Source organism: Rhinolophus sinicus, chromosome 2 (genome assembly GCF_057876585.1).
Source record: "Rhinolophus sinicus isolate RSI-liver-muscle chromosome 2, RSI-T2T, whole genome shotgun sequence".
In the NCBI taxonomy this organism is placed as follows: Eukaryota; Metazoa; Chordata; class Mammalia; order Chiroptera; family Rhinolophidae; genus Rhinolophus; species Rhinolophus sinicus.
Window position 1 is genome coordinate 99,931,402 of NC_142502.1, and position 27,426 is coordinate 99,958,827.

At 37.0% G+C, this 27,426-nt stretch overlaps 1 protein-coding gene and 1 pseudogene across 1 annotated transcript in view; both read right to left on the bottom strand.

Annotated features, from left to right (window-relative positions):
- DNAH8 (dynein axonemal heavy chain 8) overlaps positions 1-27,426 on the bottom strand; it is a 369,939-nt gene that overhangs the window by 308,163 nt on the left and 34,350 nt on the right. The window contains exons 9-12 of the mRNA XM_088795770.1: positions 25,585-25,698; positions 21,018-21,125; positions 18,384-18,485; positions 1,861-2,007 (exon numbers count right to left, since the gene is read on the bottom strand). Of these exons, the coding sequence (XP_088651896.1) occupies positions 1,861-2,007; positions 18,384-18,485; positions 21,018-21,125; positions 25,585-25,698 (471 nt within the window). The remainder of the gene's footprint in view (positions 1-1,860; positions 2,008-18,383; positions 18,486-21,017; positions 21,126-25,584; positions 25,699-27,426) is intronic.
- Positions 13,098-16,345, bottom strand: LOC109458122 (dnaJ homolog subfamily C member 2 pseudogene; annotated as a pseudogene).

Genomic DNA, 27,426 nt, shown 5'->3' on the forward strand with positions numbered 1-27,426 from the left:
ATTAGGATGGCTAAATTAAAAAAGACAGATAATAACAAGTATTGACAAGGATGCAGAGAAATTGGAGCCCTCATAAATTGCTTATGAGAATGTGAAATGCTACAGCTACTTTGAAAAACAGTTGGGCAATTCCTCAAAAAGTTAAACATGGACTTGCCACATGGCCCAGCAATTCCTCTCCTATGCATATACTCCAGAGGAATGATAATGTATGTCCATACAAAAATGTGCACTGAAATGTTCACAGCAGCATTATTCATAATAGCCAAAAAGTGGAAACAACCCAAATGTCTATCAACTAATGAATGGATAAATAAAATATGGCATACCCAAACATAGATTATTTAGCAATAAAAAGGAATGCAACAACATAGATGAACCTTGAGCATTATACTAAGTAAAAGACGTCAGTCACAAAAGAACACATATCATAGAATTCCATTTATATGAAATGTCCCAAATAGGTACGGTACATCTATAGAAACAGATTACTGGTTGCTTAGAGCTGGGTAGAGGGGGGAAATGAGGTATGACTGCTAGTAACTAGGGTTCTTTTAGTGAAAATAAAAATATTTTAAACTTAGATTGTAGTAATGGTTGCATAACCCTGTGAATATATTAGAAAATGTTGATTTGTATACTTTAAATGAGTGAATTGTATGGTATGTGAATTATAGCTCAACAAAACTGCTAAAGAAACAAATGAAAAACAGCCCGACAGAAGTATGTATGAAAGACCACACTCAGTAACTTGGCTCTCTTTCGCATTCATATTTTCCTATCCTGGCTGTGTCAGGGGGTTACAAATGAAGAATAGGGTTCTGGACACATCTAATAAATGTGTCCTTCAACCTATGCAACTTCCAACAAATGATGAACGGGATCCTAAATACTACCAGGACCTAAAGAGTTGGCAGGATGGTGGAGAAGTGGGGAGGGTGGTACCTAAATGGTATCTTTATAGAGTTTGCAAAGGCTGACTCCAAGAAGCCTGTGGTATGGGCTGCCCTATATGCCCTGAAAAAAATATCACTCTTCCCCAGCCACTCTTCATAAATGAATCAAAGGTGCAGAATTTTCTAACCTATGGCTGCCCAGCAAAGACATCATCCACACAATGTTTGTGTATACACCCTATATACTGGCCTAGAAAGAGAAGGTGCCTATACATCCAGATATGACAGGACTACTGGGTTCTGCCAGGTATTGCAGGTATTTAATCTAACATTTGTTCTCAGCATAATACAGTGATTAAGAGCAGAGGCGTTTAAATTCAAACTCCATAGGTAGAGGTAGTATTGAGGTCTTGAGAAAGGTAAAAGTTTGTAATAGCTTTTGTGTGACTGGCAGAATCAGAAATAAAGAAATAAGTTATAATAAAGTACAGTGAGTAATATCAAATGAGTCATAGCAATAGTGACACAAGAGATCTGGAACAACAGTTCTTAACAACACTACCGTGTTTCCCGGAAAATAAGACTTAGCCGGACAATCAGCTTTAATGTATCTTTTGGAGCAAAAATTAATATAAGACCCAGTCTTATTTTACTATAATATAAGACCAGGTCTTACATGATATGATATGATATGATATGATATGATATGATATGATATGATATGATATGATATGCGATATGATATGCGATATGATATACGATATGATATATGATATGATATGATATAATGTAATATAATATAATATAATGTAATACCAGGTCTTATATTAATTTTTGCTCCAAAAGACACATTAGAGGCTGATTGTCTGGCTAGGTCTTATTTTCGGGGAAACACAGTATGTAAAGCACTAAATAACCAGAAAGGTGTGGTTGGGTGTGGGTACTGCAAATGCACAATGCTTACCTTCTCCAGTCTTTTGCAGAAAGCTTCAAATTTTCCAAATATGTACATTTCTGAAACCTCGAAAGATTTTTCCCCTGAGGACTCTAAAATCTGTTTTCTTGTTTTGTGAAAAGATGTCTGATATTCCTTGAACAGAAAAATACAGTCCTGTGAAAAAATTAAAAATGGGGGAGAAAGAGTGGTGAGACATTTGTTCAGGAGTCCAAAATTCAAAAATTCTATCCTTACATCAGCCTCTCAACAGGGACTATTGCTGTCAACATCAAAAAGTCAAGTTCTCTGCCTAAATATTGAAAGGCCTATGAAAATATTTTTTTATTTACGTCATATTTTCATTGTCTTCATTCTATCTTCCCTTAACTCTCATCCTTATCAAAGTATGGCATACACTATTTTACATATTCTTAGCTAATTAAACTCCCAGGAGGCCAGAAATTATCTATTGATTCTATCTATCTATTATCAATCATCTTAGTTGGCATCTGTCTTTTAATAAGAATTTTTTATATGCATGTATATAAAACATTAATACTCTGCAATACTCATTCAAACATCATTTCTCCACAAGGAGATCATAAAGTCTTTGAAGAGTGCATTGCTGAAATTCTAATATTTGACTACAGCAATACCATTGGCTGGCTCCACCAAGCTAGTGAATCTATTAGAAATAAAAAAGAGGACATGCTTACTAAAGTCCAACAGGAATTCACTGTCATGTCAAGCTAACATTTTTTTAAAAATCATTTCAAAAAATGTTAAACTTTTTCAAAGTCGCCAATGGACAGTTGAATCTTTATCATAATGTCATCTCTCTGGTTCTGACTCTTCCCCGTATAAGAATCCTTGTGATTACAACACAGATGAACCTTGAAAACATTATGCTAAATAATTGGGCCTACTTAGATAGTACAGTATACTCTCCTCATCTCAAGGTCAAGTGATTGGCACCTTATTTCATCTGCAACCTTAATTCCCCCATCATTTAACAAAACATATTCATGGTTCTGGCAATTAGCATGTGGACATTTATTTCTGCCTATTACAGCCACTAAATCAGAATTTCTGAGTGGAACTCAGGACTCCATATTTTTAACAAGTTCCCCAGTGATTCCTATAAACATTCAAATTTGTGAATAATTGACCTCATACCTATTTCTAACTATGACACATCCATCCTTTATCTCAATACCCAAAACAACATTACTGTTCTGTCTTCAGGGTCCCTGATTTTTCACTTATTCAACAAAAGTTTATCAGTATCTACCATGTGTCAGGAACTACTTGAGCTGCTAGGATTATAGATAAGATCCCTACTCTCATAAAATATACTGTCTAACTGGATGGTACCTTCCTCTTCACTAACCAATTCCTTCATGTTGGACAATAACGTCTTTTTTTTTTCCCATTTTTATTGGGGAATATTGGGCAACAGTGTGGTTTTTCTAGGACCCCTCAGTCATTGTCCTTCAATCTGGACCCATCAGTCGATGTCCTTCAATCTAGTTGTGGAGGGCGCAGCTCGGCTAAAAGTCCAGTTGCCGTTTTCAATCTTTAGTTGCAGGGGGCGCAACCCACCATCCCATGCGGGAATTGAACCAGCAACCTTGTTGTTAAGAGCTCGCACTCTAACCAACCGAGCCACTTGGCCACACCTCCGGAAGCTCAGTGGTGGCTGGTTGTCTTCAATCTAGTTGTGGAGGGTGCAGCTCACTGGCCCATGTGGGAATCGAACTGGCAACCCTGTTGTTCAGAGCTCACGCTCTAACCAACTGAGCCATCTGGTCACCCCTAGAGAATAATGTTTTAAATAACAATTCTCATTTCCTTCAATTCACCTGAAAATTAATTCATAAACACTATATAATAAAAGTTTCCTGAAAAAATCAGATCTAATAAAAACCACATTAAACTACAAATCAAAAAAACCAAACTTCCATTTCTAGTTCAGTAAGTAAATATCTAGTGACCTAAAGGATATATTTTAAATTATGAGACTAAATTGCTAAATTCTATGTGAAGAGTTCTGGTTCCTGCCAACTGATTATCTTGGGGGGAGTGATTTCTGACTCCTACCTCAAAAATTAACCCTGGAAAAACACATTTTGCGGTGTATAATGCATGCCCACGTTTTGGGCCCAATCTTTCAGGGAAAATATCTTTCACTTTAATTTTTTAATTCAAATGTTTATTTGTTTATATTCAGATACTTGTTTTTTGTATCACGAAGGAATTTTAGCATTTATTTTTTAACATATAATGGTACAAGAAATTTTATGTAATAATTACAAAACACAAGAAGAGATACAAGGTACAAGAAATTTTATGTACCAGTAACAAATTTATGGCATTTACGCATCATAGGTGGCCAATAACTCTTCCTGGTTGCAAGTTCATCCTAAGTTCAACAAAACTGATTATCGTATTACAGGATATTATTTTGCATACAGACATAGTTATTGATTTCTAAAGTTACACTTTTAACTCATAAACATAAATAAAAGAATTACAAACATTTATATAAATACGGAATTAGTCCTACCGATATATAACGCGCATCCTTATTTTTCCCTCACAAATTTAGGCAAAAAAGTGCACATTATAGACAGCAAAACACGGGTATACAGGGTAACACAGAATTCAGCAAGTAACAGTAACACAACAACAGAAGCAAGACACTGCTGGGAAGACAATGGGTTGTTTTGAATCTGGAGATAGGGTGAACAAAAACCATTACAAAAACAAAGATAAATAAAATAAAATACATCTTTATTGAATAAAAGGACATATTAAAAAATAAGATAAAGATCAGTAAGAGAATATTATCAAAAATATGCCAATAAATTACAAAATTTAGACAAACTGGAGAATTTCCTCAAAAATATAAATTTATCAAAATTAGCTGAGTAATAAATTCAAAGTATAGTGAAATAGTTTTCTTTTTAATGAATCAGTAATGTAATTGCAAAGTAATATGGTAAGAGATTAATATCCAGGATATATAAAGAACTACAATTCAACAACAAAACAACCAACCCAGTTCAAAAATAGGTAAAGGATTTGAATGCACATTTCTCTGAAGAAGATATACAAATGCCCAATAAACATATGAAAAGATGCTCAACCATCACTAGCCATTAGGAAAATGTAAATCAAAACCACAATGAGATACCACTTTATATCCATCAGGATGACTATTATTTTAAAAAATGGAAAATAACAATCATTGGCAAAGATGTGGAGAAACTGGAATTCTCCTGAATTGCTAGCGGGAATGTAAAATGGTGCGGCCACTGTGGAAAATAGTTTGGTGGATCCTCAAAAAATTTAATATAAAATTATCACGTGGTCCAGCAATTCCACTTCTAGATATATACCAAAAGAAGCAGGAACTTACACAGATAATTGCACACCAATGTTCATAGCAGCATTATTCACAATAGCTAAAATGTGGTAACAACCCAAATGCCCATTCATAAAATGAATGGATAAACAAAATGTGGACGTTAATTACTCAGGCATAAAAAGGAATGAAATTCTGACACATGCTACAATACGGATGAACCTTGAAAACATTATGCAAGGTGAAATAAATCAGACACAAAAAGACAAATACTGTATGATTCCACTTCAATGAGGTATGTACAGTCGGCAAATTCATAGAGACAGAAAGTAGAATACAGGTGTTTCCAGGGCATAGTAGGGAAAAGAGATTGGGGAGTTATTGCTTAATGGGTACAGAGTTTCAGTTTGGGATGATGAAAAAGTTCTGGAAATGGATAGCAGTGATGGTTGCACAGTAAGTATTGTGAATGTGCTTACCGCCATTGAACCATACACTTAAAAAGTTAAAATGGTGTATTTTATGTTATGTATATTTTACCACAATTTAAAGTTTTTAATTATTTGAAAAGAAATGATAATTGAAAAATCCTCCCCCAAAGAAAACATCAAGCCCATGCAATTTAACAGATTCGTTCTATCAGACTTTTTTGTACAGTATTTTTAGTTTTTTGTTATTTTTGAGGTAACATTGGTTTATAACATTGTATGTTTCAGGTGTGTAATATTATATGTATGGTATATGCATACACAATGCTCACCACCAAAGATCTGGTTTCCATCCATCACCATAAATTTGACCCCCTTTACCCATTTCGCCTACCCTCCCCCACATCTTCTTTAGCCATTGACCCATTGATGAACATTTAGGTTGTTTCCATATGTTGGTTACTGTAAATAATGCTGCTGTGAACATTGGGGTACATATATCTTTTCGAATTAGTCTTTTCATGTTGTTCAGAGAGATGCCCAAAAGTGGAATAGTTAGATCACATTGTAGTTCAATTCTCAAATTTTTGAAGAACCATTATACTGTTTTCCATAGCAGCTGCACCAATTCCACCAACAGTATATGAGAGCTCCCTTTCCTCCACATCCTCTCCAACACTTGTTATTTCTTGTCTTTTGATAATAGCTATTTTAACAGGTGTGAGACGATATCTCATTGTGGTTTTAGAACTGACATCAGCATCATGGTGGCATGAGAAGACCTCCAGGTCTTTTCCCTTGAAGTTACAAGTTAAACAGCTATAATTCAACAACACACAAACATGTCTGAGAGATCTGTACATTCAGACAGCTGAAGGTGGGCATATGGGAGCACGCAGAGGAGGCAGAAGGAAGGAAGGGACAGAACTGGCAGACAAAGTCCATTGCTTGCCACAGGCACAGCCCATGCAACAGTAGTGAAGGGTCAGGGTGCAACCCCCACTGGGCAGACCAGAGGGGCAGAGGCAGCAATCCAGCCTGAGTGGCAGGTACACACTGAGGCTGAGCCCAAGGTCAGGGGCAGAGAAGCAGGTGCAAAGGGTGGCAGCGGTTGACATGCTGCCATCACTACTGCGGGAATCCTCCCCCTGCCCCCCTGCTCCTGTCACATGGCTAGCATTACAACCCTCACTCAGCATATTATGAAAGGGCAAAAGCAGTATTCCAACCTAAGTAGTCTGTATTCATTGTTGTTAAGCCCACTGGAAAGAACACAGCCACAGTCCCATGAACCTGCTTCCCCCTGTCCACCCACACCCACCGATCATGGCAGAGCCTGACAGGGGCAGCTGAAACATGCCAGAAAGAACCAGGAGGCTGGCAGCTTCTGGCTACAGGAAAGTAGCACCAGAACACACAGGCCAGGAGACCCATAGCCTGCCACATCCTACCATGAGCATGGTGCCCTGAGACCTATTCAACTGGGACATAAAGAGGACGCCCACCTCCTCAGGGAATACAGGACACTTTCCACAGCCAAGGCAACACCAACCCACAGAAATCCTGGACGTGCAGGTAAGAGAAAACAAAACCCTGTGCTATAGCACCACCTACTGGAAAACAAAAGAAATACTTGTACTTAGCAACCTGCTGAACAGTTGAGACAATACTTAAAAAATACAGAGGGTGCCAAAAAAATGTATACACATTTTAAGAGAGATAAAAACTGTATTAAAATTGTTAATACTCAATATATACCAATAACAAAAGATGAATACAAATCACGTTTGACTTCTGCAGTTACAAAAGGTTCTCAAAGTGGTTATCATCAGCGTAATTTCAATAGCTTTCCTTTCTTAGAATGTGTATACATTTTTTTGCATCCTCTGTACACATTTAATTCCTTCAAATGCTCAGGCAGAGAAATAATACATCAAATAGCATGAATAACCAAGTTCAGAAAAAAAATTAAAAATCTCCAAAAAATAAACTTAAAAACATGGAAGACTGTGATTTAAATGACAGACAATTCAAGATTGCAGTTCTGAAAAAACTCAATGAGATACAAGAAAACTCATAAAGGCAATTCAATGAGCTCAGAAATAAAATCAATAAACAAAGGGAATACTTCACCAAAGAGATTGACATAAAAAAAGAACCAAACAGAAATTCCGGTGCTGAAAAACTCCATAAGAGAGCTAAAGAATGAACTAGTAAGTGTAGGAAATAGAGCCAACCAGATGGAGGAAAGAATTACTGACAATTAAGACAGAAATCCAGAAATGACTCAGATGGAAGAAAAGAAGGAATTGAAAGTGAAAAAATAAAAAACCTCTCCAAGAATAACTGACACCATTAGAAAGAGCAATATAAAAATAATGGGTACACCAGAAGGAGAAGATAGGGAGAAGAGAACAGAGAGCCTATTTAAACAAATAATTGAAGAGAACTTCCCAAACCATGGAAAGAGCTAGACCCTCAGATCCAAGAAGACAACAGAACACCTATTATTTCAACACAAAATGACCTTCTCCAATGTACATTACATTAAACCTCTTAAAAGTTAATTACAACGAAAGAATTCTCAAGGCATCAAAGGGAAAAAAACAGTAACTTATAAAGAAAACCTCATTAGATTATCATCAAATTTTTTCAGCAGAAACCCTACAAGCTAGGTGGGAGTGATATCAAATATTCAAAATACTGAAAAGGAGGATTTTCGGTCCAAATGGTGGAGTAGGTAAACACTGTGCTCACCTCCTTTCAGGACCATATCAATTACAACTAAACCATAGAACAACCATCATTGAGAATCACCTGAAGTCTAGATGAACCGAACCCTACAACTACTGATATACAAAAGAAGCCACCTTGAGACTGGTAGGAGGGGCAGAGATGTGGAATGGGCTGGCCCCACACACAAATGTGACCATTAAAAATTGAGAGATATATCTAGACTGTGGAGGTCCTCCCCTGAGGAACGATGGGTCCCAGCCCCTCTGCAGCCCAGGGTTTCAGTGCCAGGAGAAAAATCCCCATAACTTCTGGCTGTTAAAACCAGCAGAGATTGTGAGATGAGAGGGTGGCTGGGTGAGATGAGGGGGTGGCTGCAATCCTAGGCACTCCTCTAAAAGGGACCATGCATGAACTTACTCGCTGACTGAGATCCACTGCTGGGGCAGCACCTAGAAAGGCACCAGGGACATACAGGGAGGAACAGAATTGTCTAGTTTCAGCATGAGGGCTGATGGGGCAGTTTTGTCTCCAACGGAGGAGCTGGTGGAAGCCATTATTTCTTTGTTGAGCCTTCCCCCTCCCAGCATGCAGACACAGGCAGATGCCGTATCTGAGTCTCCATCAAACTGGCTATCACCTTTAGCCTGACCTGCCCAAGTGATTCCCACACCCCACCCAACTTTCCAGCACACCCAAGTCACTTCCAGTGGCTTTTCCACATAAACGGCCTGCCTTGGCTCATGCTGTAGACTTTCCTAAAATCTTTCAAAGGTTCACAAAACCCAAAAAAGCAGCATCTGACTTCAGCATGAAGTCAGCATCCGACCTCTGGCTGAGCAGCCCCAAGCCCAGCACTAGAGACAGCTGGCCTTGTTTCACAGCTTGGCCACTCAAGGCACAGTGCAGGCTGCAGCCATCTTTGGATTGCTTTGTGGTTCATGCCACAAAGGCAGGGCACAGACTACAGCTGAACTTGGCCTGCAGCAGGTCCCCTCCTAGGAAGCTCCCAGGCTAGGAGGCTCAGTGGCCAGCTTCAGACTGGGCTGGAGTATCATGCAGCTGCCTCCAAGGATGACAAACCCAAAGGGCAGATGGGCAGGCACCAGAGCCCCACTAAAATAAACCCTGCTCTGTAGGCTCAGCCCCTGCACAACAGGTCCTCCACTCTAGTCATAGCCAGCCCTCACAACCAATCACCCTGAGGGACAATGCCTCCAATTGATGTGCAAACAATAATCAAGTCTCAACTACAACAGGAGGGCACAAACAACCCACACATGGGACACACCTGGAGCACCTGACTCTGGTGACCAGGGAGACTGGGCCACTGGGCCCCACAGGACACCTACTACGTAAGGCCACACTACTAAGACTGGGAGGCATAGCAGCCCTATACAGAAACAAACACAGGGAGGCAGGCAAAATGAGGAAACAAAGAAATATTTCCCAAATAAAGTACAGAACAAAACTGCAGAAAAAGACTAAACAAAATGGAAACAAGCAATCTACCAGACGCAGAGTTCAAAACACTGGTTATTAAGGATGGTCAATGATCTCAGGGAGAACTTCAACAAAGAGATAGGAAACATAAAAAACAACCAGTCAGAAATGAAGAATACATTAGAGGGAATCAATAGTAGATTAGATGAAGTGGAGGATCAAATCAGTAACTTGGAAAATAAGGTAGCAGAAAACACGCAATCAGAACAGCAAAAAGAAAAAAGAATCCAAAAAAGGGAGCATAGTTTAAAGTGCCTCAGGGACAACATCGTGTGTACTAATATTTGCATTGTAGGGGTACTAGAAGAAGAGACAGAGCAAAGAATTGAAAACCTATTTGAAGAAATAATGACAGAAAACTTTCCTAACTTGCCAAAGTAAATAGATATACAAATCCAGGAAGTGCACAGAGTCCCAAACAAGATGAACCCAAAGAGGCCCATACCAAAACACATCATAATGAAAATGCCAAAGGTTAAAGAAGACAAAGAGAGAATCTTAAAAGCAGCAAGAGAAAAGCAATTAGTTATCTACAAGGGAGCTCCCATAAGACTGTCAGTAGATTTTTCAACAGAAACTTTGCAGGCCGGAAGAGACTGGCAGGAAATATTCAAAGTGATGAAAAGCAGGACCTACAACCAAGATTACTGAACCCAGCAAAGCTATCATTTAGAAAGGAAGGACAGATAAAGAGCTTCCCAGACAGGATTAAGCTACAGGAGGTCCTAACCACCAAAACAGTATTACAAGGAATGCTACAGGGACTTAAGACCAAAAAAAAAAAAAAATCAAAAATATGAATAAAATGGCAGTGACTGCATATCAAACAATTACTTGAAATGTGGATGGATTGGATGCTCCAATCAAGGGAGAGTGTGGCTGGATAGATGGGAAAACAGGACCCTTGTATGGCTGCCTGCAAGAGACTCAGTTCAGACCAAGGGACCCCAGTGGACTGGACGTGAAGGGATGGGAAGGGGATGTTTCATGAAAACAGAAACGAAAAGGAAGCGAGCCGTGGTAGCAGTACTTGTACTGGACAGAGTAGACTTTGGAACAAGGGCTGTAGCAGATGACAGAAAGGGACCCAGTAATCCCACTTCTGAGTAATTATCTGAGGGGACACAAGGTGTTGCTTCAGAGAGACATGTGTATCCATATGTTCACTGCAACACTGTTTACAATGACCAAGATGTGGAGGCAGCCGGGGTGTCTGTCGATGGAAGAATGGATAAAGAGGAGGCAGTACATATATACAGTGGATATTGCTCAGCCATGGAAGGGAATGGGTTTTCGCCATCTGTGGCAGCAAGGATGGACATGGAGGGAATTGTGCTGAGTAGAGTATGTCAGACAGAGAAAGACAGATGCAATGTGATTTCATTTATATGTGGAATCTAAAGAACAAAATAAACAAAGAAAACAGAAACAAACTCATAGATACAGAAAACATTTTGATGGTTGCCAGATGAGAGGGGTGTTGGGAATGGGTGGAGGAGGGGAAGGGATGGGGAAGTACAGATTGGTTGTTGCAAAGTAGTTGAGGGGATGTGTGGTATAGAGTAGGGAATATGGTCAATGGTATTGCAGTGACTGTGTGTGGTGTCAGTTGGGTACTAGATTTATCAGGGTGACAGATGGGAAGGGGGTTGGGGGACAGGGTGAAGAAGCTGAAAGTATTAATTAAGAAGTACAAATTGATGGTTGCAGAGTGGTCATGGGTATGTAGGGGAATATGGTCAGTAGTATGGTAGTGTCTTTGTGTGTGTCAGGTGGGTACTAGACTATTCAGGGATAGCTTCTTAAGTTGTATGGACGTCTGAGCACAGTGCTATACACCTGAAATTAATACAAAATAATACTGAATGTCAATTGTAATTGGAAAATTAAAAAGCGGGGGAAGGTGAAGGGAAATAAGAGGTTCAAATTTCCAGGTATAAAACAAGTCATGGGATGTAACATACAGCATAGGGAATATAGTCAATAATATTGTGATAGCGTGGTCCAGTGTTAGATAGTTGCTGGACTTACTGAACATTTCTTCAGGTACACAAATGTTGAATCGTATACACCTGAAACTAATATAATATTGTATGTCAGCTATATTTTAATAAAAATCTTTAAAAATATATTGAGAGAAATCACCAGCCAAGAGTAATATATCATTGTGGTTTTGATTTGCATTTTCCTAATAATTACTGATGTTGAACATCTTTTCATGCACTGGTTGACCATCTGTACATCTTTTTTGGAAAAATATCTGTTCAGATCCTCTGCCCATTTTTAAATCAGGTTTTTTGTATTTTTTTGTTGAGCTGTATGACTTCTTTATGTATTTTGGATATAAACCCTTTATCAGATGTACAATTTGTAATAAATATCTCTTCCAATTCGATAGGTTGCCTTTTTGTTTTCTTGATGGTTTCCTTTGCTGTTCAGAAGCTTTTTAGTTTAATGTAGTCCCATTTGTTTATTTTTGTTTTCGTTTCCCTTGCCGTTGGAGTCAAATCCACAAAAACATCACTAAGACCAATGTCAAGAATCTTAGCACTTCTGTTTTCTTTTATGTTTTTTATGGTTTCAGGTCTCACATTTTGAGTTAATTTTTGTGTATGGTGTAAGATAGTGGTCTAGTTTTGTTCTTTTGCATGGGCTGTCCAGTTTTCCCAACACCATTTATTGAAGAGACTATCCTTTCTCTATTGTATGTTCTTGGCTCCTCTGTTGTAAATTAGTTGTCCATATATATGTGGGTTTTCTTTCCGGGTTCTCAATTCTGTTCCATTCATCTGTGTGACTGTTTTTATACTAGTACCAAACAGTTTTAATTATTGTACCTTTGTAGTATAATTTGAAATCAGGGCATGTGATACCTCTAGCTTTGTTCTTTTTTTCCTCAGGATTGCTTTGAATATTCAGGGTCTTTCGTGGTTCCATACATTTTTGGATTTTCTTGTTCTATTTTTGTGAAAAATGCCATTGGGATTTCGATAGGGATTGCACTGAATCTATATATTGCTTTAGGTAATATGGACATCTTAACAATGTTAATTCTTTTAATCCATGAACACGAAATATCTTTCCATTTCTTTCTGTCTTCTTCAATTTCTTTCAACTATGTCTCGTAGTTTTCATAGTACAGATCTTTCAATTCCTTCATTAAATTTATTCCTAGGTATTTTATTCGTCAGTTTTATTTTTTAAACGCACACACAACAAAGATTGTCATTAAGTCATTTTGTGACTCTGCCCGCATCAAGCACTTTCTCTTAAGCATCCTTCTTTGCTTTTACCATCTGAACATATTCCTTATTGTCTAAGTGTTTTATAAATTTTGGATATTAACCCCTTATCAGATGTATCATTGACAAATATCTTCTCCCATTCAGTAGGCTGCCTTTTTGTTTTATTGATCGTTTCCTTCGTTGTGAAAAAACTTTTAAGTTTGATGATATCCCATATGTTTATTTTTTCTTTTACTTCCCTTACACTTATTCAGCTCAACACTGAAAAAACAAGCAGCCCAATTAAAAAATGGGCAGAGGACATGAACAGACATTTCTCTAAAGAGGACATACAGATGGCCAACAGACATGTGAAAAAATGTTCAATCTCACTAATCATTCGAAAAATGTAAATAAAAACCACAATGAGATACCACCTCACTCCCATCAGAATGGCTATCATCAATAAATCAACAAACAACAAGTGCTGGCGAGGTTGTGGAGAAAAAGGAACTCTGGTACCCTGTTGGTGGGATTGCAGATTGGTGCAGCCACTTTGGAAGTCAGTATGGAGATATCTCAAAAAACTGGAAATGGAACTACCTTATGACCCAGTAATTCCACTCTTCAATGTCTATCCAGAGACATCCAAGATGCTAATTCAAAAAAATATATGCTTATGTTTATTGCAGCGCTATTTACAATAGCCAAGACTTGGAAACAACTGAAATGCTCATTGGTAGATGACTGGATTAAGAACCTGTGGTACATTTATACAATGGAGTATTACTTGGCTATAAAAAAGAATGAAATCTTACCATTTGCAATGATATGGATGGACCTAGAGAACATTATGCTAAGTGAAATAAGTCAGTCGGAGAAAGACAAATGCCATATGCTCTCACTTATATGTGGAATCTAAAGAACTGAATGAGCAAAGTAAACAGAAGTAGTCTCAGAGATATAGAGGAAAAACTAATGGTTGCTAGAAGGGAGGGTGGTGGGGATGAAGAAGAAGGGGAAGGGATTAGACTGCATAAATTGGTAACTACAATATTGCCACAGGGATGTGAAAGACAGGAAATATAATCAATAATGTTGTAAAGATTTTGGGGTGTCAGATGAGCACTTGTCTTATTAGGGAGATCACTTCATGAAAGGGGTAGATGCCTGACCACTGCACTGTACACCTGAAGCTAAAGCTGAATAATATTGCATGTCAACTATAATTTAATATATATAGTCACGGGATATGGAGTATAGCATAGGGAATGGAGTCAATGGAATTGTAATAGATATATACAATGTCAGAGGGGCAATAGATTGGGGGAGGGAGGTTATCACTTTGTGAGGGGTGAAATGTCTAACTATTGGATTGTTTTGTACACCTGAAACTAATTTTAAAAAAAAGTTGCTTCTTGTCATCTCAGATAGTGCTTTTTTTGTCCTGTCAGATATCCTTCTGCTATTTTTCTTTAATTAAAGTTTATTGGGGTGACAATTGTTAGTAAAGTTACATAGATTTCAGGTGTACAATTCTGTATTACATCATCTGTAAATCACATTGTGTGTTCACCACCCAGAGTCAGTTCTCCTTCCATCACCATATATTTGATCCCCTTTACCCTCATCTACCACCCTCCTCCCCCCTTACCCTCTGATAACCATTACACTATTGTCTGTGTCTGAGTTTTTGTTTCTCATTTGTCTTGTTCTTTGGTTGTTATTGGTTTATATACCACATATCAGTGAAATCATATGGTTCTCTGCTTTTTCGATCTGACTTATTTCGCTTAGCATTATAATCTCAACATCCATCCATGTTGTCACAAATGGTCCTATTTCATCTTTTCTTACCGCCGAATAGTATTCCACTGTGTATGTGAAGTTGTGGTATATACACAAAATGGATGAATGAATGGCTTCTGCTATTTTTTTTCTAATCTTTCAGGTTGTTTATTGGATATGTTTTCAAAATGTATTCCAAAAGCTTCTGTGTTCTGTTGTCCAAGAGGTTAAACCTGTGCCTGCACTTTCAAATTGTTTTGAAGATCTTGTATTGTCGGCTTGAGGCATTATCCCATGTCGTCTTTTTGATGAAGCTCAAGTTTTGGAGACTCTTTGCTTTGCCAATAACATCTCTGGGAGTTCTACTGATTCCAGAAGAAGAATGTGTATTCACATAATTGGTGATAACTTCCCATCTTGAATTTGTTCTAACAAGGAAGAAGTTCACAGCTTTAATTAGTAATTGCAGATCTTCTTCTGACCAATTTTCACTGCCATTTGCACCTTTCACAGTTAATTCTTCTGCATTCTTAGATGCTTGTGACATACAAGCGTTGCTTTCTCTTTTTTTCTAATTTGCTCATATATTTCTTCTGTCCGTTTTACCAGAACAGCCACCCCTACTTCTTTTGTAGATAATAATGTATTTCATGTAAGTACTGTAAACTGGCTAGTTCGAGCTTATCATAAAGCTTTTTCACTTCATCATCAGTTTAAACTGTGCCATCTCATTATCAGAAAAGTGATTCAGGTCTTCCATGAATGTTGAAGTTTTTGCTGCCTTTCACTTTTTTATGGAGATATAATTGACAGATAACATTACATTAGTTTCAGGTATACAACACAATGATTTGATATTGCCTTTCCCTTTTAAAGGTTTTTCTCTATCTCTTTTCCTTCTTTGCCAATAATGCTTATCTAACTTCCTCTTCTTCTTTCTCCTTAGCTATACAAGCAGTTTCTAATCCAGCTCATCTTTGTTTTTCTTTAGCTTCTTGCTCCCTCCATTTTTCCTTCTGTTTGTGCTTTATGCTCTGCTCCTTTTTTGGCTTTTTCTTTGAACATTTTTATCTTTACCTCACAGCTATGTGCATTATCAACTAAGTTCAGTTCATGTCTTCTTTTTTCCTTTGTGCCCTTGTTGCTCTGTTCTGCTTTGCAATCTCTCTTCCCATCATGACATTCTGCTTTTTTCTTCACTTAAATTAAGTCTCTCCAAGAATAAAAATTATACCAGAAGAAATAAAATGTCTCTACATCTTCAAGTGGTAAATTCTTATCACCAAGTTTAGGAACTTTTTTTTTGGGGGGGGGGGGTGGCTATCTGGAATTCCTTTCAAATCCTGATGGAAACACTTCAAAGAAATTGTTATTTGCCTCACTTTTAGAAGGAACTGAGTTATCAAAAGTAAGATCTGCACTGTTAAATTCTCCTTTTACACTGCATCAGACATCCAGTAAGCTTTAGTTATGCAAGTGGGGTAGTCACTATCTACTTCTTTCATTGATTCACCAGCTGCTTTTGGTGATGTTTTAAAACCATTGCTTTAGGAGCTGCACTGACCTGACTCTGTGTAACTTTGTATCTTACATGGCCAACTCCAAGCACCGCATAATGGTCCTAGTTCTTCCATTGTTTGGAATCAGGTGTTTCAGCAATAGAAACTATCCTAACTGCAATTCTTCATCTTCTGTTTCCTCTGACAACTCTATCCTCCAGAGTGCCAGAGGTCAGAGCATGGAGATGGCAGTCTTCAGGGCCAGCCCTGTGAGAGCAGTAGTTCACGTCCTGGGTGGAGGGAAGTGGGCACCCTTTTTGGCTCTACCTCCCAGTCCCAGCCTCATGCCTTGGCTCCACCAGCACACGAAGACAGCCAATGACCATTTCCAGATGGAGCCTTCCTGCTGTGGTCATTTCTTTCAGACTTTTAAAAAACATGTCACTTAATTTTCTACAAACTTAGAATAAAATGGGGGGAATACTTCCTTCTCTTCCTCCACACCTACTCATTCTGATATCTTAGTGAGTGCCAAAACACTGACAAGGACAGTCTGAGAAAGGAAAATTACAAGTTATCTCCCTCATCAATATAGTTGCAAAAAATCCTGAACAAAATTGTAGCAAACTGAATTGAAGTATTTAAAATGAGATACTAGGGGGCAGCTGGGTGGCTTAGGTGGTTGGAGCACTGTGCTCCTAACACCAAGGTCACCAGTTCGATTCCCACATGGGCCATTAAGCTGCACCCTCTACAGCTAGATTGAGAACAACCACTCAACCTGGAGCTGGGCTGCTGTGAGCGGCCAGTGTAAGCTGCCATGTGCTGCCTGAGCAGCCGACAGCCAGCGTGAGCTCAGCTGGGTAGAGCGTAATGATCGTAATACCAACATGGGCCAGGGAGCTGCGTCCTCCGCAATTACACTGAGAAACAACAGCTTGACTCGGAGATGGGGGTGGGGGTGAAAGGGGAAAAAAAAAATAAAATAAAATAAAAAGAGATCCTACACCATGACAAAGGTGAGTTTATCCTGTAGACATTAGGATTGTTTCATTTTAGAAAACCTAAAAATATCATCCATCACATTAACAGATTGAGAAGAAAAATTTTATAAGCATCTCAAAATATATGTGCAGAAAAATTTTTTTCAAAACTCATTCATAACTTTAAAAAATATCACCTAGTACTAAAACTAGGAATAAAATTGTCTTAATCTAATCATCAATGTATTAACACGTTGCGTACGGATCATGAGAATCTTCGTTTTTTTCTGAGCCATGCATTAAGGACGGATAACGAGAATTCTCGTTTTTACTGTTGACTCTTTTTACTTTGCACATTTTATTGAATTATTTGTGTTTCGTTAATAACAAAGGAAGCTGCTTTCTGCAGTATCACACCAGGAGGGATTACTAACATCATAGGTGAGTAAATCCTAAAAAATTCCATAGAAAAATAATAGATGACATGGAAGCATTTATGCTTTAAAGAGAAGAGTGCATTTTAAAGTAGTTTCTTTTAAAAACCTGCCGGAACAGAGGGGTATGAGGGATTTAAACCCCTCCGTACGCAATGTGTTAAAAACCTATGAAAACATCAGACTAAACTGGGAAATATTAGAAACATTATCTTTCAAAAGAAATCAAAATCAGATGCCAACTGTCACCATGTCTATTTCAGGATGTAGGGCAGTCCTAGCCAATGCAAAAAGGCATGAAAATGAAATTAACGGGCTGGAATGAAAAGTGGGGGCCAGAGTATACAAAAAAGCACACAAGAGGTGTCTGATAAAGGCAGCCAGGGAGAAGATGAGGATTCAATTACACCCTAAAAGGAGCACTAAATATAAAGGGAAGTAGACAATTTTAATGAAGTCCTTTTTATATTCTCATGCTACTTTGTACAATGTTTGATCAAAATTAACATGCTTTGTGAATGCACAATGTAAACAAAATTGGGCCAGATGATAAAAGCTTTACTGTATGAAAATAAAAATACTTATACAAACCTGAATTTTCTTTAGTACAAGTGGTGTTTCCTGATCCCATACATGGTTAATTCCTCCATCAGTAATATAGGCTTTACATGCTGTCACCATTTGATTTGTTACCTAAAATAAATGTAAGTTCAAAATAATTATAATTTTTTAAAATTACAAGCATAAAAATGATAAATAGTAAACTTATAAAATGAATTAATTACAGTACATTAAACAGAAAGAAATACATATTTCAGTCACAACAAACAAACAAAAAACCCAGTCACATTTACCTACAGTATTTAAGTCAACATAACTGGGACCACAAATTTCAAAGTCAACTATATTTTCCACTCGTCTATTTCTCCTCTAATTAGATCTTGATCCAGTCGAAGTGTAATGCTTCACCATCCTTCAACATGAAAACTAAATATAAAGTTAATCACCTCTTACAATCCCACCCCTAGTAATGAAAAAAAATCAAGATAGCTATTTAAAGGGTTCAGAGGTTAGATCAAGAGGGCAGGCAGGCTGACACACAGAAATTTTGGAGAATTCCTGAAATATGGAAAGCATATGAGTTGGATTCAAATCTAAGGAAGAAAAAGAAAGACTAGAGAAAACCAGAACCCAATTCTGGAGAAGATTATTGTGAAGACGGAACAGTTATGGGAGATTTTCAAGATGGGAGACAATGTGAGGGGACCCTTAGTTATATCCCTGCACACTGAATTTGGAGCAACTTGTACAGCAGGCAAAAGTGACGTATGCTGAAAGAACAAATATCAGTGTGAACTGGAGAGGTGTGGTTGTGCCCATGGTAGCTACCGCACACCAGGAGGACATATCAGATAAAATGCTATTCACACTTCCCGCCTAATGTAAGTCACACCCCTCCCCCACAAGAGACTGACTACAAGAAACAGAACAGGGTGGCGAATTAGGAGTCTCCCATACAAAGATGGCCAGACAACCAAGAATCACTAAGCAACTGAAGAAAACATAGTAAGAGAGGCAGTGAACTCAACAAAGATTCGGAAATACAGAAAAGATATATGTAAAATCTTTTAAAATATCTTTTATTAACTAAATTAATTCCTCAGAAAGATATGAGAGGATTTTACACCATGAAAAACAGAAAACTTGGAAATTGACATTTTTATTGTCAAAATTTTTTAAATCTATTGATGGACTGACCTGCAATTGGGACATAAATGAAGAACAAATGAGTGAGCTCAAAAGTCAAATGATAGGGGTGGCCGGTTAGCTCACTTAGTTAGAGCACAAGCTCTTAACAACAAGGTGGCCAGTTCGATCTCCACATGGGCCACTGTGAACTGCACCCTCCACAACTAGATTGGTAAAACAATTTGACTTGGAGCTGATGGGTCCTGGAAAAACACATTTAAAAATAAATAAAAGAAAAAAAATGGTCAAAGGACAAAGATGGACCAAAAAGAAATAAGAGAAATGGAAGTTAGGTTCAAGGGGTGAGAACAAACTGAACAGGTAGATAAGGAATAATCCAAGGCAAAATAAGTAATTTCCAGGAATGAAGAGAGACGAAAGTCTTTGGGTTGAAACAACCTAGCAAGTATAGAACAAGATAAATGTGAAAAGAAACTCATCATTTTGAAATTTCAAGCATGAAAAAAATATCCTAAAAGCTTCCTAAGAGAATAAAATAGGTTTCCTACAGAGGAAAAATAATCAGATAAGCATCAAATTTCTCATCAGCAATACTGGATGGTAGACAATAGCTTCAAAGTTCCAGGAGAAAATTACATTGAACTTAGAATCCCAGTCAAACTAATATTTGAGTGACAGGACAAAATGAAGCTATTTTCAGACATGCGGGGATTCAGGAGGTTCACCACACACAGATCCTCTCTGAAAGAACCACTTGAGAAGGTTTTTTCAACAAAAGAAGTAATGAATCCAAGACGGAGGAAGATGTGGAAATCACAAAACAGGTGATCAAAGAAACTAGCACTACTTAGATTTTAGTATGAATACTTGTTGATTCATAATATTGAAAAAATATTAACAATAATATGGAACTAGAAATCTCAATGTGGAACATAAATAGGAAGGAGGGAGACAAGTGACAGGGAAGAATCCTAAGGTCCTTGCCTTGTCTAGGACACAGATAATGATTAAATCTATCCTTTGATTTTTTTTTAGAAAAAAGTTGAAATGTGACTGCTACTTTATATACTTATGTTCTGTTTGCATCATTTACAAAGAAATTCAATTTGTATGTTTCTTGGATGATTTTTCAATTTAAAATAATTAATCATATGGCACAACACGTAGAGATTTTGCACCAATTACAGTGCTGGTGGGGGTAGCTAAAGAAGAATTGTTAAGAGTAGGCACAATTCTTAGCCCTTAAGCAAAACTATTTGGGATGAATAAATTATAAAGACACCAGCTACATTTAAACCAAAAGCCTCGGGGCTTACCTCTGACAAGAAGAAAAGCAGCCCTTTAATTATGTACAATGGACCTTAGTCAAGACCCTTCTTTTCTTGTCCACTGGGAGTATTAAAACTCAGAACTCTGAGAGGCACCCAAGCTTCCCATTTCTCTTTCTGGCTCAGAGGGAAAACACTGTCAACTTTTTCAGAGTTACATGTGTGACTTCTTCCCTCAAAAACTTACCTTGATAAACAAAGAGGTCTTTCTCTCTGAGGTATTATAATACCTTGACACACTGTGAATCATTCTGATGGCATTAATCAAATTTTGTATTCCATGTGCCATGGAAACCTAAAATTGAAATACATTAAGTGAATTCTATCATATGTTTACAGGTTTAATGACCAATATCCTCCAATATTCAAAACTCCAAACTTACATAAAATAGTATAACATTTTAATCTTAAAGTCATATTTTTACCACATGCAATGATGTAACCTTGACTGGATCCGAGAACAGAAAAAGGACATCAGTTTTGGCAAAGGTGCCAAGGTAATTCAAGATATTAACAGAAGAAACTGGGTGAAGAAAATTCGGTACTACTGTTGCTTACAAGTTTATTTAAAAATAAAATTTTAGAGGTGAAAGTGATTTTTAAGGGTTAGTAGTTCAAGCTGCTCTTTTTAAAGATGGAGAAACTGGTATCTTGAGGGGTAAAGTGACTTATTTACGGTCAGAAAGCTAGTTAAAAACAGAGATTAGACTAGAACTCATTTCTACTTATGCAATTAGATTCACTTCTCAGCCAACCTACTAAGTGCCACTAGGTTCTAGAACATTGGGCAAAACCCAGACACAAGGAACCAATTCCTGAGGAGGTTGTGGCACAGAGGAAGAGCTGCACACAAACCTGTTAAACAAGTAGAACGACATAGAGCAAAGCAGATCAAGTGCAAACAGATACAAAACAATGGCTAATGTATACTGAGTGTATACATTATGCGCCCAGCACTAGGAAAAGAGCTTCACGTGTCATCTTAATCTATGCTTACAGGACCACTTAAGGTAGGTTTGATTTCATCAGAGCTAAGACGTCACTAATTGCAAGACTATACCGTTATTTTATAAGATACTGAAGAAGGAAACAAAGGGCCCAAAATGGGGCATCTCACTCCCACCTAAAACTAAGCCACCAATGGGGCTACACTCCCTCTGTAAAGGTAAGCATGAAATAAAGGTGCCACGGAGAAAAAGACAGGAACAAAACTTAAATGTCCCAATCCCACTCCTTGGGGAGAGAGGGAAAATAAATTCCCCTGAGAATTTGTACCACAAGCTTGTATTCATTCACTGCAGTCTGAATTCACACCAGTGGTACCAAAAAAAAAAAAGGAAACAACTAATAATCTAAGATCGTGTCAAGTTACAGCCACAATGATTTATAAAACTCTAAATATTACCATTATTCCCATTTTGCACATGAGCAAATAGAAAGGTAGGGAACATAAGTACCTTGTCCAAGGTCCAGTACCTGGTCCCACAGCTGTAACCTAACCACACTTATGTGCCTGAGATTTTGGTACCTTGCTTTAACCATGATGCAAATCACAATGGAAGAACAGGTAAGTTCAACGGCATTCCTGCCCTCAATGAGCATGCCTTTTAATCGTTAGGACAATATAAAATACATAAAAGATTTTTAAATGGTGATGGAATAAATAAAACCAGGAAGAACAACTACTGATTCATGTGCTACTCTTCTATGTCCTAGGTATGAGGTATAACTATGACATAATTGTATCAATTGTATGTGGCTTGTAGGAATTAACATCATTACTTCATAGTGAACCTTGTATATCAGAATTCGTATTATATATGCTATCAAAAAATTCGAATAAAAATGTGTCCAGAAAGAGTCCCTGCCACCCTCAGTGAGGCAAGTCTACAAAGTACCCCTAGCTCCAGTGAAGAAGGCTCAGGGATAGCATCAAATGATTTCATCAGGAAAATGCCTTTCATCTGAATTTTTTTTATTATTAAATTTATTGAGGTGACAATTGTTAGTAAAATTACATAGATTTCAGGTGTACAATTCTGTATTACATCATCTATAAATCCCATTGTGTGTTCATCACCCAGAGTCAGTTCTCCTTCCATCACCATATATTCGATCCCCTTACCCTCATCTCCCACCCCCCACCCCCCACCCCCCTTACGCTCTGGCAACCACCAAAATCATCTGAATTTTAAACATCATTATTTATAATAGTAGCTCCTTGAGTGCACAGTTCTAATCTATCTATGCACAGTATTCAGACATTTTATATGTAAAATATGTAATAGTAGATATGTCTAAAGTGTAAAACTAGGATGCTAAAATGAAACATTAAACATAAAATTCATAAAATTTATCCAGAAATGGAAGTATGGGTCCTCTGCACTTTTCCTGCTCAACTGACAGTTACAAACTAAACAGCAATTACTGTTTGCTTTTCATAAGAATAAAGAAAATGAGAGGAAAAAAAAGAATTTGTGAAACTACAGAAATAGTGGGTGTATGAGGGGGAAGCAATTACATGACTCAATACTAGTACTTCTCTAATTTCTAAAGATAATGTTTGAAACGTTCCTACATAAAAGCATGAAAAAAGCTCAGTAACAATAAAATAACAGTAGTAGTAATAATAATAATAATAATGTACATCTGTGACTAGAACAACTGAACAAAGTTTTGTAAATTACTAGGATGAAAAAAATACCAGAACTAAAAAGGTATGAAAATTATGTGAATTTAAGCAAGTCTTTTGAACCAAGAAGTTGAAATTAGTATACCTTAAAATTTAGAGTTCTTGATAATAAAAAGCACTGTATCTTTCTTTCAAGTTTACTTTTTATAATGAAAAGCTTTAAATATATAGAAAAGTGAAGAGAACAGTATAATGACTACCTATACCCATCGCCAGATTTGACAAATGTTAGCATTTTGCTATATTCACTTCATCTGTTACTTTTTACAAGAGCTACTTGTAAGTAGTCCTTCTAGAGTAGGCTTTAGGTGTATGTGTATTTAATATTTGCTTCATGTGAGTAGCCCCAAACGCTTGTGACATGTGATAATTCTAATTTTTCTTAGACATAAATTTTAATTGCACATTATAAAGCTGGGGAATCAAGTCATTGAGCTAGAGTGAGCCAAGCCACAGTCATATTTTTCTATTTCTCTATAATTTGGGTTTTCTTACTCATGGTCATATACACAAAAACATCTAAGAAGTGATATAAAATGTTCTTATGTGAAACAGATTTTAAAAAGATTCCCAACAGAAGTCCAATTGCTGGTACTAGGGGTAGAAGTGAACAGAGAGGGAGGTTTAAGAAAGGCTTAATTCTTCTTTGTGAACAATAAGTTGTAAATAAATTAAAGGACATCATCTCTTTATGGAATCAATTAAAAGACTGTTTCTGAGAAGTGTTTCCATCCTCTCTCATGGTGCTTCCTGATGGATGATGTTTTCCCACGTGATAGTAAGAACCACACCTGCCCAGAATTCTTAACCCCACACCTTTCCCTTCCCACTCACATTAAACTCCTTGGCTACCAGTGCCCTCTTGGAAGGGGTATGAACTGCCCCTACACATCCCTCTTCTCCAAACCAAAGTGATGTGGGATATAGACTTTTCCTCTTTCCCTGCCTCTAGGATGAAACCAGCATTTACCCTACCCCAAAAAGGTTGCTTAGCCATGCCGTAAGGCCAGTGGTGCCAGGTATGTGGAAGATTTGACTATCTCTTCAAAAATTAGAATGGAAAATGCTGAATATGTGAACCAGACACTAATATAAGTTATTTTGAGAGCATTTTAATTTACAGAATACCTTGAAGAGGCAGCATAGTAAAGTGGGAATAAATACAACCCATAATGCCAAAGAGGGCTGGGTTCAAATTCAGTCTCATCACTTACAGTTGTAGAAATACTCAAGTTTCCGTTTCCTCATCTACAAGATGAGGATTGTTATAACTACAGAATGAAAATATATGGAAATGCCTATAACAGATGGCCAGTATTCTCAAGACTGTGGACATCGTTAAAACTCCAACTGCCCTAAGTTATCAGTAAATACTAGTTTCCTTGACTTACCCTCTCTGTCTAAAGAAAGGATAGAGGGTTTTCTTTAGTTTTCATATTTCATATGAAACATTATGAAATGCCAGATAATTTGTAAATTAAAAACAAATACACTTTAGAAAAATAAAAGCAAATGAAAGTGCTAATGTATTCTTTAAAGGAACTCTATAGAAATATTATGAGAAAAGCAGGTGAGAAACTAGAAATGGATCCTGTCCTGCATCACCGATTAGCTGAGTGACGCTAGCAAAGTCATTATCTCATCATGCGTCTTGGTTTCCTAATCTGTAAAGTGGGAAATATCTACCATGGTAAGCCACCTCTCAGATGGCCCCCAGTGATGTCTACTTCGTGGTATTTACACTCTTGTATAATCCCCTTCCCCTGAGTGTGCACTGACCTTCCTGACTTGCTTCTAAAGAATAACATACAACAGAAGTGATGAAATGTCATTTGTGAGAAACTAATATATTTGTCTTGTTTAACAAATAAACACATAGTTATGATGCTATATATTTAAATGTGGGTTAAAATAACAAATATTTAATTCATTCATTACGAATATGTAATAGGGAAATGTATCTTTTAAACAACTTTTCTGTAGTATAAGTTTTTCCCAATACACACGTTATTATTTTAAAATGCAGTAATTTTTTAAACTACACTTTTAAAAGCATACTTACAAGATCATAGTTATAGAGAGGGTGACATACTTTTTCTAGAGTGTACAAATATCTGACATTATCTTTTGATTCATTCGCTGTGTCTGTGATTCTTGCATCCAAATCACGCCAATTCTAAAAAAAAAAGTATAAGAATTCTATGAAACATCGAAATACATCAGTGTACTAAAGTTTAGTCAAGAAACACAAACTGTGGGGCAGCTGGTTAGCTCAGTTGGTTAGAGTACTGTGCTCTTAACAAGTGCTGGTTCGATCCCCACATGGTGATGGGCCCTAAAAAAACACGCTTAAAAAAAAAAAAAGGAATGCAAGCTGTCTTCCCTAATCTCACATATATAAAATAGTAGATACTTAAAGATGATTTATATATCTTTTTAAATATTATTTAAGACTTACAGTTATTATAAACACCTTAAATTGTTTTACTAATGCTAAAGATTCATTACATTTGTAATGAACATCCTGTCTGTAGGCTTAAACTGAATCTGCTTCTATCTGGAGTGACTATTTTAGGTTAGCTATTTGTGACATTACATTATTCTGGATCTTCAAGAATGGGTCAAGTTATTAAAACAGAACATTATTCCACGAAAATATACCTATCAGCAGAGTGAACTTTTCATGTCCAGCAAGCCTGTGTACACATGCCTGAGGAACATGGTGGATTGCACCATCCAACATATATAACAAATGATTAACAGCTATAGTGATAAAGAACTTGTAGAATCAGTACTAACTAACATGTGGATTTTTTTAAATGGAGGAAAGATGTAAACAGCCAATTAATAGAAGAAATGCAAATAGTCAATAAACTTTTAAAGATTAACAACTTCATATTAATAAGGAGAGGCAAATACAACAAGCCATTTCCCAGATGCCCAATTGGAAAAAAAAAATTAACCGATAATAAGTATTGACAAAGTTTTGGAGTATACAGCCTAAGGAAACACTTGCATGTATGTGTATAGAAGCTTTCACTGCAGCAATGTTTGTGAACACATAGAAAAGAAAGAATTTCCTCAAAAAGTTAAATATAGAGTTACATTTGACCCAGAAAATCTACTCCTAGGTATACACCCCAGAAAAATGGCAACTCATCTTCACACAAAAATTTGTACAAGAATGTTCATAGCAGCATCATTCAGAATAACCAAAAAGTGGAAACCCAAATGTCCATACAATTGATAAACAAAATGGGATATTATCTATTCAGTGGAATGTTATTAGCTGTGAAAAAGAACGAAGTACTGTTTCATACTACAACATGGATAAACCTTGAAGACACTGTGCTAAGTAAAAGAAGCCAGTAACAAAAGACTACATATTACATGACTCTATTTATATGAAATGTCCAAAATAGGCAAATCCATAGAAATAAAAAGTAAACTGCTGTTTACTTAGGCCTGGGATAGGGAGAGGGAGATGAGTAGAGACAGGAGGTGACAGCTAAAGTGTACGAGGTTCCTTTTTGAGCTGATTAAAAGATTCTAAAATGATTGTGGTGATGGTTGCACAACTCTGTGAATATACTAAAAACCATTGAATTGTACACTTTAAATGGCAGAAATAAATAGTATGTGAATTATATCTCAAGACTTTTGAAAGAAAGAAAACAATCTGTCTACAAACAGGAAAATGATTACATAAAACCTGGTACACTAACATTTTGGCAAACTACACAGCTCAGTCTAACAGCCATAACTCTCTAAGATATGCTATTGGGGAAGGAAGTTGAAGAATAATATAGCATCACGCTATTTATATAATAAAAAATTAGAAACACAAAACTGCAATTTCATATGTACTTAGTGTACTCATATAAATGCTACATAAGATGTATTT